Source organism: Aethina tumida, chromosome 3 (genome assembly GCF_024364675.1).
Source record: "Aethina tumida isolate Nest 87 chromosome 3, icAetTumi1.1, whole genome shotgun sequence".
Taxonomy (NCBI): Eukaryota; Metazoa; Arthropoda; class Insecta; order Coleoptera; family Nitidulidae; genus Aethina; species Aethina tumida.
Genome location: NC_065437.1, coordinates 17,738,244 through 17,755,928, shown reverse-complemented (window position 1 = coordinate 17,755,928; position 17,685 = coordinate 17,738,244). Strand labels below are relative to the sequence as shown.

The following is a 17,685-nucleotide window of genomic DNA, read 5'->3' as shown; positions in this document are numbered from 1 at the left end:
TGGGGAGTTTTTTACTGACTAGCTGTTATAATTTTTTCTAGGTATCCAGTGATACAAAGTGTAAGTTCTTCAGAAATTGACTATACTTGGTCTCACAGTCGTAAAGCCAGTTATTTGTCTCGTATTCACGTATTGTTCACGTTTAAAACAATTACAGTCCATCAATCCTATACCAATTCATCAATCAACCTATATTAAGTTGCAAACATACCATCCTCACTAAAAGAACGTTATCATGATCAATGAATATAGGGAATGGTTTTAATCTTCGGGCCGATAGATCAAGATAGCCCGATATAAATAAATAAACGGAATTTTTGTTAGACGGTGGACGAGTTGTACGAGAGAGGAGAGCAAAAACGTGGAGCAGAGCAAATGATTTATGAAGGCCAGGCAATATTTGACAAGTCATGGAACCCATAATGAAAACATCTCATGGACAGATCGCTAGTCATTTCACCGCCTCCTTCGTGACTTTTGACGCTAACCTGGCCGGCCAACCGATGATGGATTAAACCGGGCTCCGGCTCCGGCCCCGGCCTCGGTTCATACATATTTATAAAACATGCTCGTTACTCTTTACCGCATATTGTCTTTAATTAGCATTTTGTTAAATCATCCCGTCCTCCATTGCTCTGAGCCTTGTTTCTAGCTAATCCAATTTTGCGGTTAATAGGATGTAACGGAAATACTAATACGTTGAGCAAAGAAACAATCTTATTTAATAATAGTCGATTAAATTTAAGATTTATGATCAAAATCAATCCTTTAGATTGATTAAGTTAAGGATCTTTTTAAGTTTATCAATCGTTGTGAATACTGGACTTAGGTTTTTTTGAACTACTGTGCTTTTTAGACTTATTTGAATTGTTTCTTTTTTTTTAATTCATCAGATTGCCGTTTTTATAGACCTTTTTTCTAAAATAATAGAGTGATTTTTGAAGTTTTATGTTTAATACAAATTCTGGAACATGAAGCATTCAATTTCGACTTGCACATGATATGCAACACCTTTCAGTGATGGAATAGAAGCAATCATTTTATAGAATGACTATAGTACCGTAGTCATTCAAAACATTTTGTAACGCTGTAACAGGACAAATGGTTAAATAGTAATTTAATATCTCAAAACTCATTCACATTAAAAAATCAAAGTAATAACAGGTTTAAGCTCATGTCTTTTGAATACCAATAGTATAATGACTGCGCTCACTATCGTACAATAAAATTGCTAACGACCAACGTCGTTTATTCGCGCACAAAAACTCACATTTTTAAAACTAATATATTTTCATCTTCCTTTATTTCTTGTAAACATGGTAATATTTCAAGTTGTCTCGAACTGAAAAGAGGACCGTATTCTAGTCTGACGATTAAAGCGGGTTTGAAATGATGAACACCTGAGATGCACAAATGACACGAGAATTACGGAGAATAATTTAATCCGTTGCTATAATGTGCCCACGTTTTTCTTAAATTAGAAGTACTTATGACGTTCACATAAACACATAATTGCTCTTGGTGTGAAGATATATTGTTAGCAATTCGACAAATGATGCCACAAGCAGAAATAACAACTCTGATGGTACTTTAATTAGCATACGGTGTGCTATAAAATTATATGTTAAAATAGAAAGATGAGAGGATAAATAATTAAGTGTGTCATTCTGTACTTTTATAATGTTTAGTCTAAATGATAATTTAACATTTGAATATAATTATAAATGTAATAGTTCCTTAAATGATTTAGCCTTTGTTGCTCAATCAAAATTTGCGTGGGCATGTTTAAATTCATCAATAGGACCGACGTAAATAATTCCTTCGACTGTGACAGGCTGAAGCTAATTTTGCCCACACCAATCCTGTATCACATGATGATTGGTTCATCCTGTCACTGCCTAATAATCTAATAATGTCGAATATTAACTTTAATAAGCCGACAGTTTACCAAAATCGTATCACCATTCTCAGAAATCTTATTTTCTCTTACCTATTTTTGTTATGTGATCAATTAATTAATTTTTCCTTCATTTCAGCATTTTTTACATGAAGGGTTTTGTAACAAAATTACATTTTATATTTTAAGATTGACTTTTAATTTTTAAAAATAGATGTTACTATGTGAAGAGCTCCAATTAAATGTGTTGATAAATTAAAAATTTCCATATTTTTAAGAAGATTTATCTAACCTTTAAAACCTAAGATCCCAATAATACTACTCCAAACTATGTTGTTGAGGAGGTCGTATAAAAATATTCTTAAATTGCTCAATAAGCACTTTTTAAAGCTTAGTAACTGATGAGTTAAAATAACTTTCATCAAAAATATTATTTGGAAAGTGCAATTCTTATTAGTTGCCATTCATATTATAAAATTACAGATATCGATCGAAATCGATAATGTTGAACTGCATTAGGTTTCAAATTAAGCTTTCCAGATCCTCTGAACGACTTTCCTGATAAGTTTAGATTTTCCTTGAAATTGGCTTCACAGCTGCTGGCTCATAATTTATAAATAAACATTCAGGTTTTGAAAACTATCTGAGATGTTATCCGTTCCCAAATTTGAGTTCAGTAAGTACACCTTGAAAAAAAAATATTTATAGCTGTTTTAAACATTATAAATGTTAAATGATTTTGTCAACTTCGCTTCAGGAATATAGTCAGCTATAGTTTACTTTAGAAATTATGTAATTAGACATCAAAAAATACTGGATGTTTGTTGCTATTATCACCAACGTCCAGTCCATAATTGATTGCCCCAGTCCGTGTAAAATTGAAAAGCTCTCCCACAAAACTGAGACATTAATCAACGTTTTCATCATTTCTGTTTTAATGCAGTTCATCTGCGGTGTTACCCACCTTATCCCCACCGGTATTTTATTAGTCGATTTATTACGAAAAAAAAAAGCCTCACACAAAATAAAAAGGCGAGCCGCATTATTAATGAATTCCGTTTCGGTACCTTATTACAAACGGCCACGCGTTACGGTAGATGAAAATAATTTCGAAAGTGTTTTTTATGATTATTCTGTGTAGTAGATTGTGATCTCTATATTACTGGTACTGTGAGATTGGTGCTAGATGCTATCGCAGTCAAATTAAATTAGGTACATGCAGTAGTTGTTTGGTCTGTCCATGGAATTAATATTTTTAATGTGTGCTTAAATGTTAATTGAAAGGTTACCAGTATTTACTTGTTTCTAATTAAATTGTTATTGAGAAATATGTAAAATGAATTGTAATAATGTTCCTCGATAAATAATCAAGATGTACTAATAATTTTTTAAACAATTATGTCTTTCCTGAGTAAAACATTTGATTTAGACGTAAATTAATTTGTTTAATCAAATATTTCTTATCCAAATCTTATTAAGAATTGTCGGATCCAAATGCTTTTCATATTAGGAATATAAGAAACTAGTATAAATGTTTAGAAATAGTCATGTAACCCTTTTATAAGTGAGTATTTTTTATCCAACGTAGTAAAGAATAAGCTTGCTTTATAGGGATTTTATTGAATTTCCATGCATCAAAATGGGCATGAAAATTTAAAAGGGAAGTGTCATTTGCTTCGTTTAAGCAATAATTCCCCCAACAAATATACTGTTCGCACAATATTTACCCTTTATTGAATGTTTTCACAGGGGCATTTGTAACCGTCAGGTCCGATAATGAGTTCTATTAGGCCACTTGAATATTAACTGGACGGGACAGGGAAATTCCCGTCAAACCCGATATAATACGCGGGTTCGTTCTCTCTTCACGGGACTTTTCATTCATTCATGTGTGAAACATCAACATTTTATTCATGTGAATTACTTACCGATACTAATTATTCTCGACACCTTTTCGATGACGGTGGTTAATGCAGTGACCCTGTCACTAATACTGATCATCCGTTCAGTAATTGCGTTTAAGGGGTAATTTGTCAATTATTCAATTATCATCTATATCCTCTATTAATCTGTATTGTATTAAATATGATTTAACAAGTCTGGTTCTGCTAAATCAATCAATATCAAGTTTTGGTCATTTTTTCAAAAATAAATTTTAAGAATTGTTGACATGAGTTTTATTTATATTTAAATCTATGTTATGATTATAATGTATGTTTAGGAAGTTGGGTTTTGAGTACATAAATACAAAAACACCAGAACTTTACTCAGAATACTGATGGTTACATGCTCTGGGTAAAATTGGTATTGATCCTGTGGTGGTGATTGCTGATATGTCATTATTTTTCACAATACTAATACGCAAATCAAGTACCAAATAAAATTGGTGTTGATCCAGTAGTGGTGGCTGTGGATATGTCATTACTTTTCATTATACATATGATCATCAAGTCAACTACGGATGTCGCCATTAAATAGTTTAATTAAATAAATTATTTTAAAATTTTCAGTTTAATGAAAATGTCCTACCTTGATGTCTAATAAGTAATAGCTTTTGCAACATGTTAATATCGACATTTAATACATACGTAATATTAAATTACCGTTAGGTGATAGCAAACCATGTAATTATTGATTAAACTCGACATAATAAAAGCAAAAGACAGTCTAAACTGCTTCATTTAAACACTTATCTGTAGTAAATTTTAATAAGTCTTTGGGTTCGCGACGCATAAATCCTATCATCAAATATCAGTTATGTCTTAATTGGTGATACTTTACTTGGTGCTTTTTGTTCAATAAGATTCCTCGACTTCCTACATCGTCCGCTAAGTAATAAAGGCCATAAAATATTGAATATGTTTTCGTGAATATTTAAGCTGGCTGATATCAATTTACTTCATATCTTAATTAACAATAAGATTGAAATGTATCAGTTATTGCGATAATAAAACACTCGATTGAAGTCTAAATATATTTCAGTTTATAAATTGTTTCCTGCAACTAGTTATCTTAAGAAGTATAAATTGAATCCAACCATAAAACTATTTCCTTAATAAGAGCTAACGACAGAAATCAGTATAATATTAAAGTTTTACATTTATAGACACTTCACGATATACAGATCAAGTATATTTTTTAACAACCAGAAGAATAGATTATCTAGTTTGTTCAGCTACCGAATTCTCATTTTCCCAAAAGATAAACACTTGAGAACCGGACCATCGCTAAACTGGTAATTAGAGATGGCCATAAACCAGTTTAATAAACGCGCAGCATCAATGAGATTAACATCTCGCCGGACCCGACGGTTCAACTCTTTGCCGTTCAGCTGTCATTTATTTTTTCAGGTGATCAATTGATCGTGATGTGCGTTGTCCAAAACTACGTAAATATTCTTTATATCTCGGTAAATATAGTGTAATGTTACATCGAATGGTAACAGCTGTTTGTGGCCACCGCACATTCACGTCTAATGAATAGGGAAGCTGTGAAAGGCACACACAACAATTATGAATAATATATTACGGAATATAATTCATATTTTGATCGTAATTATTTTCTGTATCGGATCGGATCTACTGAATTAGAATCCGTCCGGAAAGAATTCCATTGAAGAAAATGTGGTTGGTACAGGGATGCATTGTTTTTCGAAAACACTACGAGGATTTATTTATTGATGTTGGGGTATAATTATGTGCATTCCGACGATGATTTACTAGAATAACTAAATAATATGGTGCGTACAAAAGTATATCAATTAGAACCTTTTTCAGAGTCACTTCCTCCTGCATTAATTTGTTTTAGTCAGTATACAAAACAATTTAAATATCATTGAATTAATGAACAACACAGAGGCAACAAAAGTCCACCGTATCTTTGTTCTTGCATCTATTTTTACCGAATAAATAATCAATTGACAAATTACAGTTAATTTTTAAACATGATCAGCGGACGTATTTAATTTCATGAAGGGATTCCTCGTTTAAGTTAGTAACCAATACCTCTATAGAGATCCGAATTTTTTGTCGGGCCATTGTTCGCCATCAAAAAAGTATTCGCCGCCAGATCCGTAATCGATTTTACGGTCATTTAGTGGTCATACGTTTAAGGCCACAGGACGCTCGCCAAACATACCACAAACAAAAAACAAAATATGAAGAACACGCCTGTCGGTCCGATGCCATGGATATTTTGTTGAGTAATTCACTAATTGATTTTTTGAGAAATCCTACGGTGTTTGGACAGGCCTATAATGTAAACCATCTCACGGTTCAGATACACGATCCGATATAGGTTCGACCATAATCGATTCGTGTTGAATTTCTGCCAGTCACCGACAGAAAACCAACGCAACATTGCTCTGATACGTTCGATTTCTTCGACGGTTGTGCCGATGATGGCTTAATCCGGCGATCCTGGACTTTAATTTAACAAGGACCTCCTACGAGGAACGGGCATGTTTATATGGGCGATGGGGCGGTTGGACGGGCGCCTAAATTACCAGCTACACACGATTTCCGATTAGTGAATACTAAGGCTAATTAATTTTTAGTTTGTTCAACTTTTATTAAATTCACAACCAATTTGTTTAGAATCTAGATTTTTAATTAATGCATATAAATGTACAAAACATTTTATAAATAAAATTAATTCCACAGCAGAAGTCTTAAGAACCTTTTCTTATTTGTTTTGAGGATATCAATACTTAAATGTTTAATTCTTTCAAGAAATTAACTAAAGCATCTTAAAAGACATATTTTACACAAAAATGGAAACTAATTTCAAAAGACAATCTCTTTCTCCCTTGATTTTTTTTAATTAAGGAGAATTTGAACCTTTTAAAAATTATTATTTCTTGTGCTATCTCGACGTAATGATCATTGTAGTGTCTATATAGAATCATTGCCTCATTTTAATTACATTCACATGTTTACATCATCCAATTTCTCCGCGATACATGTTACCTTCCACACCCTGTATTCTTCGTATTCCCTGTCGGTAATTAAGACGTAGCTCGGCCGTGATTTTTTTGAAGTGGCAAGAATGCCCCATGCAGATCCCCTCGTCGTTCATTAGAACAACCACATTACAAGGACTGACCTCTGCATTGTCACTGTCGGCGGGGGTCCACTGTCTTTACATCTCTACATCTTCATTTCTTCCCGCAGAACACGAACATCGTTCGAAATGCGTTTTGTACCGTTACGAGTGACTTTATCTGGCACGGATTAATACTTTCGGATTATGGGTCTACGGGATTTACGGGAATTTCCAAATGCTACGGCATTATTTCTTAGCGTTGTTATATGACCGTTTCATAACAAGTGTATAATGATGCGGATGATGCCCAACTGTTGATCAAATCAGCCACGCTTTTTTATTAACATGGAGATTAATTAAATTTGAATCATTAGTTGGAAACATCAGTATTTCATTTTTTTGGCACGGTGATTTTGTTTGAATGGAATTGTAATATTTTTCTCAATTACCAGATAATAAAGTAGTGATACTCTTCATTCTTTCATTTCAATTTTTATTTAATTATATTTTCCCACAATTATATCTGGTTTATGGTCGGTTTGTAGATCTACAGATTTTCTAATTTTCATGAGATCTATTTGTTGTATATATTTATTTATAAACAGATTTAGTATTCCCATTATATGATTCAAATAATCTTTGATAAAAAATTCTTCAAAGTTAATGACTGGCCAAAAAAAAACAAAGAAAAATAAATATTCAATTATATTTTTAATTTCTATTGAAAGTTGGGACGATGATTTTGATAAAAAAATGACCAAAAACAAAAGTATATTCCAATATTTTTTAATAACATTATTAAATTATAAAACCATGAAACCGTTGGATTGTTGATACAAGTCGGAATGCAATTTATTGTAATGTATTTGATAATGCTAATTATTATTTAAATTCAGCGATGCTTTATTTTTATACTGCCTACTGAGATGACGATACTAAATGCAGATAGATAGGTCTTTATTATGGCTGTCTGGACGAAGTGCCTAGTCATTATCCACTTGTGACTGAGTGGCGCCACGTTTTGTTCCCGGCCAGAAGAAAGATGTCCGTTCCAGTAAAACACTGAAACAATGTTTCCAAAACCACTTCAGACCACACTAAATCCCTAGAAAAGTAAATAAATAATGATAGAGTAAATAATTGTAACTCTCAAGTCTCGGCCACTCAAAATTAATTTACCTACCTGTGTTTGCTCGTTAAATATTTCTTAATAGAGGAAACAAAAGGATTGTCGATGGGAATACGTTTTATTCGCATCCTCACCTCTTATTAGTTAAAGTAACAATGGTAAATAATATGACATTTTATAAATCTACAATTTTAAAATAGCTGAGCTGCTGAATTTGACAACCAGAATTTAAATAGTGCCTATTATTTAAATTCCATGACGAAATTAATATAACATAAGAACTTCGTATCGTAAAACGGTCACCGTTAAACTACCACGTTTTTTTTTGGGCGATTTAAATTAATTAATCCATTAAAAGTTAACGAGTGTTTAATGGCACTGCAGGTGGTAATTGGGCATCAGCTAATAAACATGTGCCAAAATTCACTCGGCTCGAGCGTCAGGCCGCAAATTAACCAAGAAAGGAAACGGAATTGTACAAATCAATCATACTTGTCACGAATTTTTGAGGGCTGATGTGGCCGTTCTCGCAACGGAACAGCAGTTTGAACACGCGAATCGAAAAAATATAGGAAATAAACAGAGCTGGCGGGCTGGTGAAAACTGGTTGTTTACGAAACTGGGGAGGATATGGAAGTTGGATATTAGAATTCAAAGTTCATTTTTTTTCAGTGGGCTGAAACAAATTCTTATTTAAAAATATTATTTTAATAATAGATCGATTATCTCAATTTAGATTTACTTGATTTGTTACAAAGTAGTTAATATTTTAGCATAAACTATTAAATTTAGTTTCATTCATTGCATGAAATTCTCTCAGTAAATAAAAAACACATATCACATTTCAAAATATTTACTTTTGTCGGCAATTGTTTAGAATCGAGGCTCCATCTATTTTTGGCTATAAAAAATCAAAAAATCAATATTTTTTCATACATATATTTTTTTAAATATTCTATTTTTAGATATGATAAAGAGGTCAATTTAAAAAAATCAAAATTTCTTAGAGAAAAATTAATTTTAAATTTGAACAATACTGATTTTAAATTATTTTATGAAACCTTTTTATATATTGTATAGAGATATTTTATCAAAAATAGAATAATTAAAAAAAAATAATAATTATCAATAACATAATTTTTAAATTTAACCAAAAATTATTGGCCTAAATTTGTCTGGAACTTTTGAGGCGTGGATTTTAATCAAAATTTTTCATAAATTATTGAAAATTTATAAAAATTGAAAAATTACTTTTATTCACAATTTTTTTTTTTAAAATATTATATTTTGGATAAACCTTCTTAACAAAATAGGCATTCGTATAAAAATAATTGTTCATAAAAATTTTAAGAAAAAAATTAATTTTTCCTTAAAAATTTTTAATTTTTTCCCTTGTTCATCACGCCTAAAAATATAAAATGAAAAATTATGAAAAAATATTGATTTGTTTATTTTTTATGATGTAAAATGTGGAAGTTTAAATTAATTAAAAATTGTTAAAAATTGAAAAATTACTTTATCGACAATTTTTTTTTTTTTGAAAATATGCTATTTTTGGTCAAATTTTTAAAAAATTTAGGCATGTACTTTCAAAAAATAATTTTTTCATGAAAATTTCAAGCTAAAACCACAAAGATCAGCATTTTTTCAAATTTAATATTTCTTTAAGAAATTCAATTTTCTTTATACGATCAAAGTATACGCTTTGATATTTTGAAAAAAAAATGTCCTAAGCTCAATTTATTATGACTCAAAATAGCTGTAACCTCAATTCTAAATAATTACTCTTTTATCCATTAAGAAAGTTACTAGTAAAAAATAAAATGAACCGCTTTATACTTCCATATAGTTTTGTATCACGCAAATTCTAACAATGTAATACATACCAACCAAGAAGAACACATAAATTTCATAATGCCCCCCAAGACAAACCAAGAGTTTAATAAGCGTTCGGATGCAGACATGTGTAAAGACGAGAACAATAAGAACAATAAGAGGCAACGAAATGAAGAATCGACGATTATTAAGGGATCAGAGGTCGGCTGTGTCGGCCCGGGGCATTATCGGCAGCTGGGGGCGCTAATTAGTTCGCAGACTCGATATGCTTTGATGGACAATATTTGTACGTACCGTTCGCCTTTATTGGACATCCATCTTCCTATTTACTCACCGTTTATTGCCGATTGTGTTACACGGCCGTGTTACCGAGTTGCTTATTGTCGAATTTAACTGCCGACTGATTATTATACTAGTTAGCAATTGCGATTACTTGGATATTAGGCACGTATTGCAAAATTAGATTGTATCGAATGCAAACAGGTTCACAAATATTACTTGAAAAGGAAAATAATTAAATAAATCGAAGGACATTTTCAAACTTTCCGAGTTTTCTTGTTTATATCAGGTATTTCATGAATTACATTTGTATAAAATAGAACACAAATTTAAGAAAATAGTTTTATTTTAGCTATTTATTTAATCAAGAATAAGACAAGATTAGTAATATATTTTACAACCTATAACCAATTATAAGCAGAATTTTTAGTTTGAACTTTTGTTTATTAATAAATTACATTTATTTAAATTTTAATATCCGGTATTTTCGTTTCTCTCTGCAATAATTTAATTCATACAATTTGCTACACTAACAGTGTATAATAATATCTGGAATATAATTATATCATATATAGATAAATTAATTGGGAAAAGTTTAACGGTTTTCCGGTTCTCCTCACAACCTTATGTCTCTTATTTTGTACTTCTAATCTGATTATATGACAGATTAATTAAATTATTTAATTACAATTATAAGGAAGGAGACACATGGATAACATCGGGGCAGTTTAAGCGCCTACAATGTTAGGACAAATAAAAGATATCTTAATTAACAGTTTTGTGCGACAATTTACACACGCTTATCAGCCGATTACATATTTACATGCGTTTATAATTATTTAACATAGACAAATTGCAGTTAGATTCAAGAATCATTTTAATAGATGTCCGGTTCATTCGCCATTTATGGACACGCTAACTGTGGGAATTAATATATCTGCCTATGTGTTTATTTCAGTACAGGAAGCAATGAAAGTCCACAAAAAATTTTTATAATTAGTAAATATAGCATTTTTAATTTCATCAAATATTTTCCCCAGGATGGATCCACCTTGTCGTGGTCCTGGGGCTCAGTACCGCTCCACAAGCCAGTGGTAGTGGGGAGCTAACGGATCCAACACCTGCAAGTCCAATCCATCCCCAGGAAGATCTTCGGATCTTCCTCAGATTGGACTTGTTCTTCCGAACCCAGTTGACAGGGGGCTGGCATCTTTGTCAGTCCCACGTCTTCTGGTTCAGCATACCCCGTATATGCAAATATACGTTCCTGTATGATTTATCATACATGGTATACACTATGGCCATGATCTTCGAATCGGTGCCCGGAGAGGGGTTTTTAAACTTTCCCCTCTTTGTCCCCCACCCCAAAAAAATCAAATATTTTATATGTACTAGCAATAATAATTCTATATCGCATTTAAATAGTTACCATGTTATTTCAGTTGTTAATAAACTCGTCTATTATAATCATATTTGAATGATGAATAATTACTTATTTATTAATTGACTAAAATATATTATATAAATAAATAATAGAGAGAGAAATAATAATTGAGAATATATTCTAAAATATATTAAAAATATGAGTCATGCTTGAATTGGTCAATCTAATATTATTTTATAAAAATTACTCACTTTCATTTTTTTATGAAAAGTTTAAGCTTTAAGCTTTTTACTTTATGCTGTTACATTGCTTTGTGAATGTAAATCAATTATTTAGTAATCTTTTGCTTAACATAATTAAAAATCGGCTTTACCAAGACGTATAGAAAGAGGAAAAGATGATTAAGACTTTACGACAAATTCAATCAAACGTTCTCAGTATTATTAAAATTTAGAGAGAATGACCAAGTGGTAACTACTAAAAAATTTGACTTCAGGTTTCTATTGAAAATGTCTAATTTTGACTTGTTTAGAACTTTATTGGATCAGAGAAGAGTGTGGAACAGTAGTTGTTACTAACGATTCTAAATTTAATTTATAATATAATGATGGTTCTATTTATGTTAAACGTTCTACATGTACAGAACAAAACTGTACAAAAGTGAAACATGGTGGCGATTGAATTATGCTATGGAGATGATTCAATTCTTCTGCCGTAGGCACCCTTAGACTGATTTATATTCAGGGATATATTAAACAATGATTTGCTTCCATATATTGAAGAAATTATGCTTTTGATAAATGTATTTCAACATGAAAACGATCCCAAGTAGAAATCCAAAATTGTGATAGATTGGTTCAAAGACTAAAATATCAAGCATTGTCTTACTCCTTCCAGTTTCCAGACTCTATAGAAAACGTAGGTCATCACATTTACAAGCAAAACAAACATAGAAATTTAATATTATCACATTAGCATCACAAATTACCAATTAGAAGGACAAAAATTTTGACACCATTCAATAAATATCTTTCACCTTAAATTCATTACACCCTAATCTGTTAAAACCTAGGATGTGTCCGTTGTTTTACAACAGCCTCAGACACATAAAATCCAACTATACCTCCTCTCGATTTTTTTTTATTCAATCGTGGGCATTGAAACCGGACCCCTGAGTGTTTCTTTGCAACGAATTAATCTACGGTTAAAAGGCGCCCAATATAGCAATTTAAACAGGCCTAAACAATGATCCAGCAACATTCCATTGATGCTTAGACAGTTCTCTGATCTGATCCTTTTCTTCTTTGCTCCTTATCGGAGGTGTATTCATCACTGACAGGCACATTAGTCGACCCTATCAGATGGAAACTAATGCAGGCACGCATGCTTGATTTTCCAAGAACCAACGATGTCGTTTTGTATATTTTTGTGTGAGTGTGTCAACAATGTCTAAAAGCTTTCTCGTATTAAAAGGTGACACTGTTTGGACCGCTTAAAAAAGTGTCACAAGGGATACATTACCGAAGTATTTTTTACATTTTGGGTTTGTTTTGGGTAACGTCAATCGTGGGAATTACGGGAAACACCTACTATGTCAAACTTTACGTCTTCGTCCAATTTTAAAAGTTTTATTTTTTTTACTGAAAAATATGTTTAAAAAATATGACTCTGGCAAAATTTTCCACAATAGTATTTTATTTCAATTTATATATTTAACAATACTGCAAACTAAAATCCTCCAATTTATAAATTATGATATTTACTAACGATTTTGCCATTCGATTGTTATTTTATTTCATGCAAACAATATTAATTCGTACAAAGTACATTTATTTAAAACATATTTCGTCCATTACGTTCATTAAAATTAATTGGTTGTTTTATGCAAAACCCAACAATCTATTAATTACAAGTAATGATGAATAATGAAAAATAAACTGTACTCGCGCAAAACTGGCTCTCATCAGAATCCGGCTGCATAATTTACGAAGTGGCGGCAGCAACGCTGCTGTAGCATTGTGTTCATAAACCAGTTGTGGTATATCAGCATATTATCGGGGTCCTTAGGTAAACAGTGATTGTATGGGGCCAATGTGCCGTCGCTAATCCCCTATAATCGGCCAATACTGAACGGATTATGGTCGTGAGTTTCGCACCTCTAAAGCACACCACAATCCGTCGATGAATCGATAATGCAGACCGAACAATGCTTCACATCCGGAACCGGCTCAATGACGGGGATGTTTGGTGAGTTTTTCGAGAAAAGCGGAATTCACTGTTTTGGTACAATACCCGATTTATGGGAAGTACTTAGGGAGTTTATTATGGTTATTGATCTGTGCCATGAGATGAATTCAGTGGGATTTGCCGGAATAGAAAAATCTTATATTTTACAAATGTTAAAATCAAAATAATAACTACGTATTACAGAAAGAAAAAACTTTATTTAAAATCACCAAAATAGAATTGTACAATTATAAACTACAACATGATTAATTTATTTTCTGTATGCTTCGCCGACCACCAACTTTTATTTTACCAGTTAGTTTTCTAGATTCAGTCACGGTAACTAAGCCTTACAAGAAGATCACTCATCTGCATATCTTTTACCATGTTTTCTTCAAGAAGCTACAATAATAATACACTAGATATAAAAAATTAAAATGTAGATTATCTATATTTTACCACTCTTAAACATAACTTAAGTTCATTCACAAATAGTAACAACCCTTGCTTTTCTATACAATAATGATCTTCTTTGAGGGTATGTATGTCAGCCATAGTCTCCTTATGCTACAATCAACCAGATATTGAATATTTAGATAAACAGAGCACAGCATTTATAACTTACAGCAATGGCTTGATCTATCTTATCCCTTTCAAACTGATCAATTCTTTCAATTAGATTATTTAGCAGCCTTGCGGCATTCTCATCATCGTGGTTCTTTTGTGTAATAATTGGGAAGGCTAAATTAAATTAAATATTAAAAAAATAAAAACTTTACATAAATTAAATATTTTAAACCAAATGATTCCATTCTCAAGGCACTTAAATGATCTCTAAGCACAAACAATTCATCCTGAATATGCTCTTTTTCGCGTTTTTCTTTTTCTAATTCTTGAAAGGTTTCACCTAATTGAGTTTTCAATTCCAGAATTTCAGTCAGAAGTTTCTTCTCCGTTTCTTGAGTTAAATTTTCTGAAAGCGAGCACCTTTCCTCAGCTATGTCACACCTACGGAAAGTAAATCAAAATAATTACGATCTTTAATAAAATGTTGGGGCACAACCTAATTTCTAACTCGTTGTTCGTTGCGTTTAGATTCTGCAGCGACAACTCAAGTTGTTCTATCTTGTTAAGAAATTCTTCTTTTTCTTTCAACCACATATATTCTTTTGATTTGTGCTCATTTCGTACAACACTGTAAAGTAAATATTATAAATACAGAATTAAAAATTGCCAATAATAAATCTACTATTTGAATATTTTACTTTATCTTCCCGTTAAAGTCAGTAAGGTTCATTTCAGCAGTTAATACTTTAGCTTCCATTTCAATATTTTTGTTCTTTAGCATTTTTATAGCACGGAGATTCAAATCGTTTCTGTTCTTGATATCAAGTAAAGAATGTTTTGTTTCTTCAAGATCCTTTATTAATTCCTGAAATTATGAAATTGCTAAAGGAAATAAAAGTAAGCAAGTCTGGCCACATACCGCGTTTTTTTCTTTCTGATTTTTAATTTCTTCCAGTGCCTTGTAACTGTTGGCTTTTTCTTCAGCCAGTTTTCTCGTTAAGTCTCGAATTGTTTCCTCTGCTTTTCCTTTACAGTGTGCCATAGCAAGAGTTTGCCTTTTAAGCAACCCATTTACCCGTTCATTTTGGGAAGTTACAGCTAAATCGATGCCCGACTGAAGATCCAAGCTTTCACATTTCAAAGTTTCTACCATAAAGATGAAATTTTTATAATCAAGTTCCGGCACCTGTTCGAGCGTTTTTACAAGGACTTCACGTCGTTCCAATAGGTTCTTGCAAATTGTCAACCACACCTCCGAAATTTCATCCAGAGATTGCTTCATAACATCTACAACTTCTTCATCGTCAGTGTTTGATTCACCACTATCTTGCTTCCCACATGGTTCCATCCCCTAAAATTGTGCAGTAAAAATCTTTTGTATCGATATGATATTCTTAAATACTATCGGATTTTGATTGTGCGTTTGGTAAAAACTTGAAGTCAAAGCTTGACCATCAGCTAAAATTTTGGTACTGGAATTTTTTCATTTACTTGTCATAATTGTCAATTTATGTTTGACATATAGTCGAGATGCATCCTAATTATTATAATTTTAGCTACTAAATATCTGTGATTATGAGCTCATTATAATATATTACATATAATTTGTTTAAAAAGAATTAAAATAAGCATTAGGGTGGACCAAAAAAATCAACTATTTTTTTTTAACTTCCGACAATAAAAAATTGGTCTTAGGCACTTTTAAAAATTGATCTCCAAAGATGAGCTCTTAATTTTTATAGGAAGATTCTGACTGAAGATCAATTTTCCATTTCAGTTCTATATGAAAAAATCCATATCTCGTCATTACTTGATTGTACAGAAAATTTCTATTTACATTTTTTGTAGGAAATTGGACGCTCTACAAAAAAAGTATCTCACAATTTTTTCTTAACTCTTACCGTTTACTAAATTTTTTAACTCGTAGATAAATAATTACAAAATGCGCAACACATATCTTTGTAGGAAATTAAAGGCTCTACAAAAAAGGTCTCTTGTAGTTAATCGGTTACTTTGACCATTTAGAAGAAATTCGCATTCAATTCCCAATGCGTACTGATTTTAATAGTTTTTTAATAAATATTTTAAATTTATCCATTTAAGTCAAGAATTTTAAGTTAATTAATATCTATTTCAGAAAAAAAAGTTTTTTATTTAAAAAATATCATTAATTATGTCAATAGAAAAATGTACAATAGAAATGTAACGGGAAACATAGAAATGAAAAAAGGTAGATGGCGCTAATGTCACAAGTTATGAACAACGGAACTACCAACATTTGAAACTAAATTCTCAAATTCCCCAGACTAAAAATATTCAATTATAAATTCCGTGGAAAATAAATTTGAGTTACATTTTAAATAAACTCACATATTTATGAATATTTTCAAAATTTATGACTTAAATTGCGCTTTGGGATTCGAATTTGAATATCTTCTCAATGGTTAAAGTAATCTATTAATCACAGCAGACCCTTTAAGAGCGTTTAATATTGGACATTTTATAATATTTACTTACCAACGAGTTAATAAATTTAGAAGTAAAAATGAAATTTTTGTTAAATTCTTCAAACTTTGACCTCCCATATCTTCTAAGTGGTAAGAGTTGTAAAAAAATTGTAATTAATTTTTTTGTAGATCGTTCAATTTCCTACAAAAAAGTAGATAGAAATTTTCTGTACGATCAAGTAATGGCGAGATAAGCATTTTGCCATATGGGACTGTAGAAAAAATGTAAAACTTAGATGAAGAGGATGTTCTTATTAAAATTAAGAGCTCATTTTTGGAGAGCATTATTTATGGGTGTCTAGGAACCAATTTTATACGGTCGGAAGTTAAAAAGGAATAAATGAATAAAGTTCACAACTCGGCAGTCTGTTTACGGTATCGTTTTATCTTCCGCTGCTTATTTGGATACACTATTGTATGCATTCGTATTGATTTTGGTTGTCCTAAATCCAGCCTTCAAATCTGCTTTTCCTTTCAGCACGAACCCTAATGGCGTTATAATACCGTCCGTTCGACGTACTCCCGAAAGCGACGACGCGAATATTTCACACAAAGAGATTTCAAAAACGATGAGTGTCTTTACGCAGTTTTTTGGTCTTATCTTTGAGGTAACAGCAATGGAACTGTTCCAAAGTCGCTGGGGTCGTTGTGATCCCATTAGTTATGGGTAGGTTACTTCGAATATTGATGTTTTGTACTCGAGTAAATCTAGATAAACATTGTTATGGATCTGTTTTATATCTCGGCTTTGCGAACATGAAACATGCAGCCAACTCTATGATGAATATTAACATTCGCTGGAATTATTATTTATTTG

The 17,685-nt window shown here is 31.6% G+C and overlaps 1 protein-coding gene across 1 annotated transcript; it reads right to left on the bottom strand.

Moving 5' to 3' along the window:
- Nucleotides 1-13,992: 13,992 nt before the first annotated feature.
- On the bottom strand, nt 13,993-15,860 carry LOC109598751 (lamin-like protein). Its single transcript, XM_020014673.2, has 8 exons — nt 15,764-15,860; nt 15,281-15,712; nt 15,060-15,226; nt 14,858-14,989; nt 14,594-14,802; nt 14,420-14,535; nt 14,254-14,361; nt 13,993-14,196 (listed from the first exon to the last, which is right to left on the bottom strand). The coding sequence occupies exons 2-8, from the start codon at nt 15,707-15,709 to the stop codon at nt 14,125-14,127; spliced, it is 1,233 nt and encodes a 410-aa protein (XP_019870232.2). The 5' UTR covers nt 15,710-15,712; nt 15,764-15,860; the 3' UTR covers nt 13,993-14,124.
- Between the last annotated feature and the right edge of the window lie 1,825 nt (nt 15,861-17,685).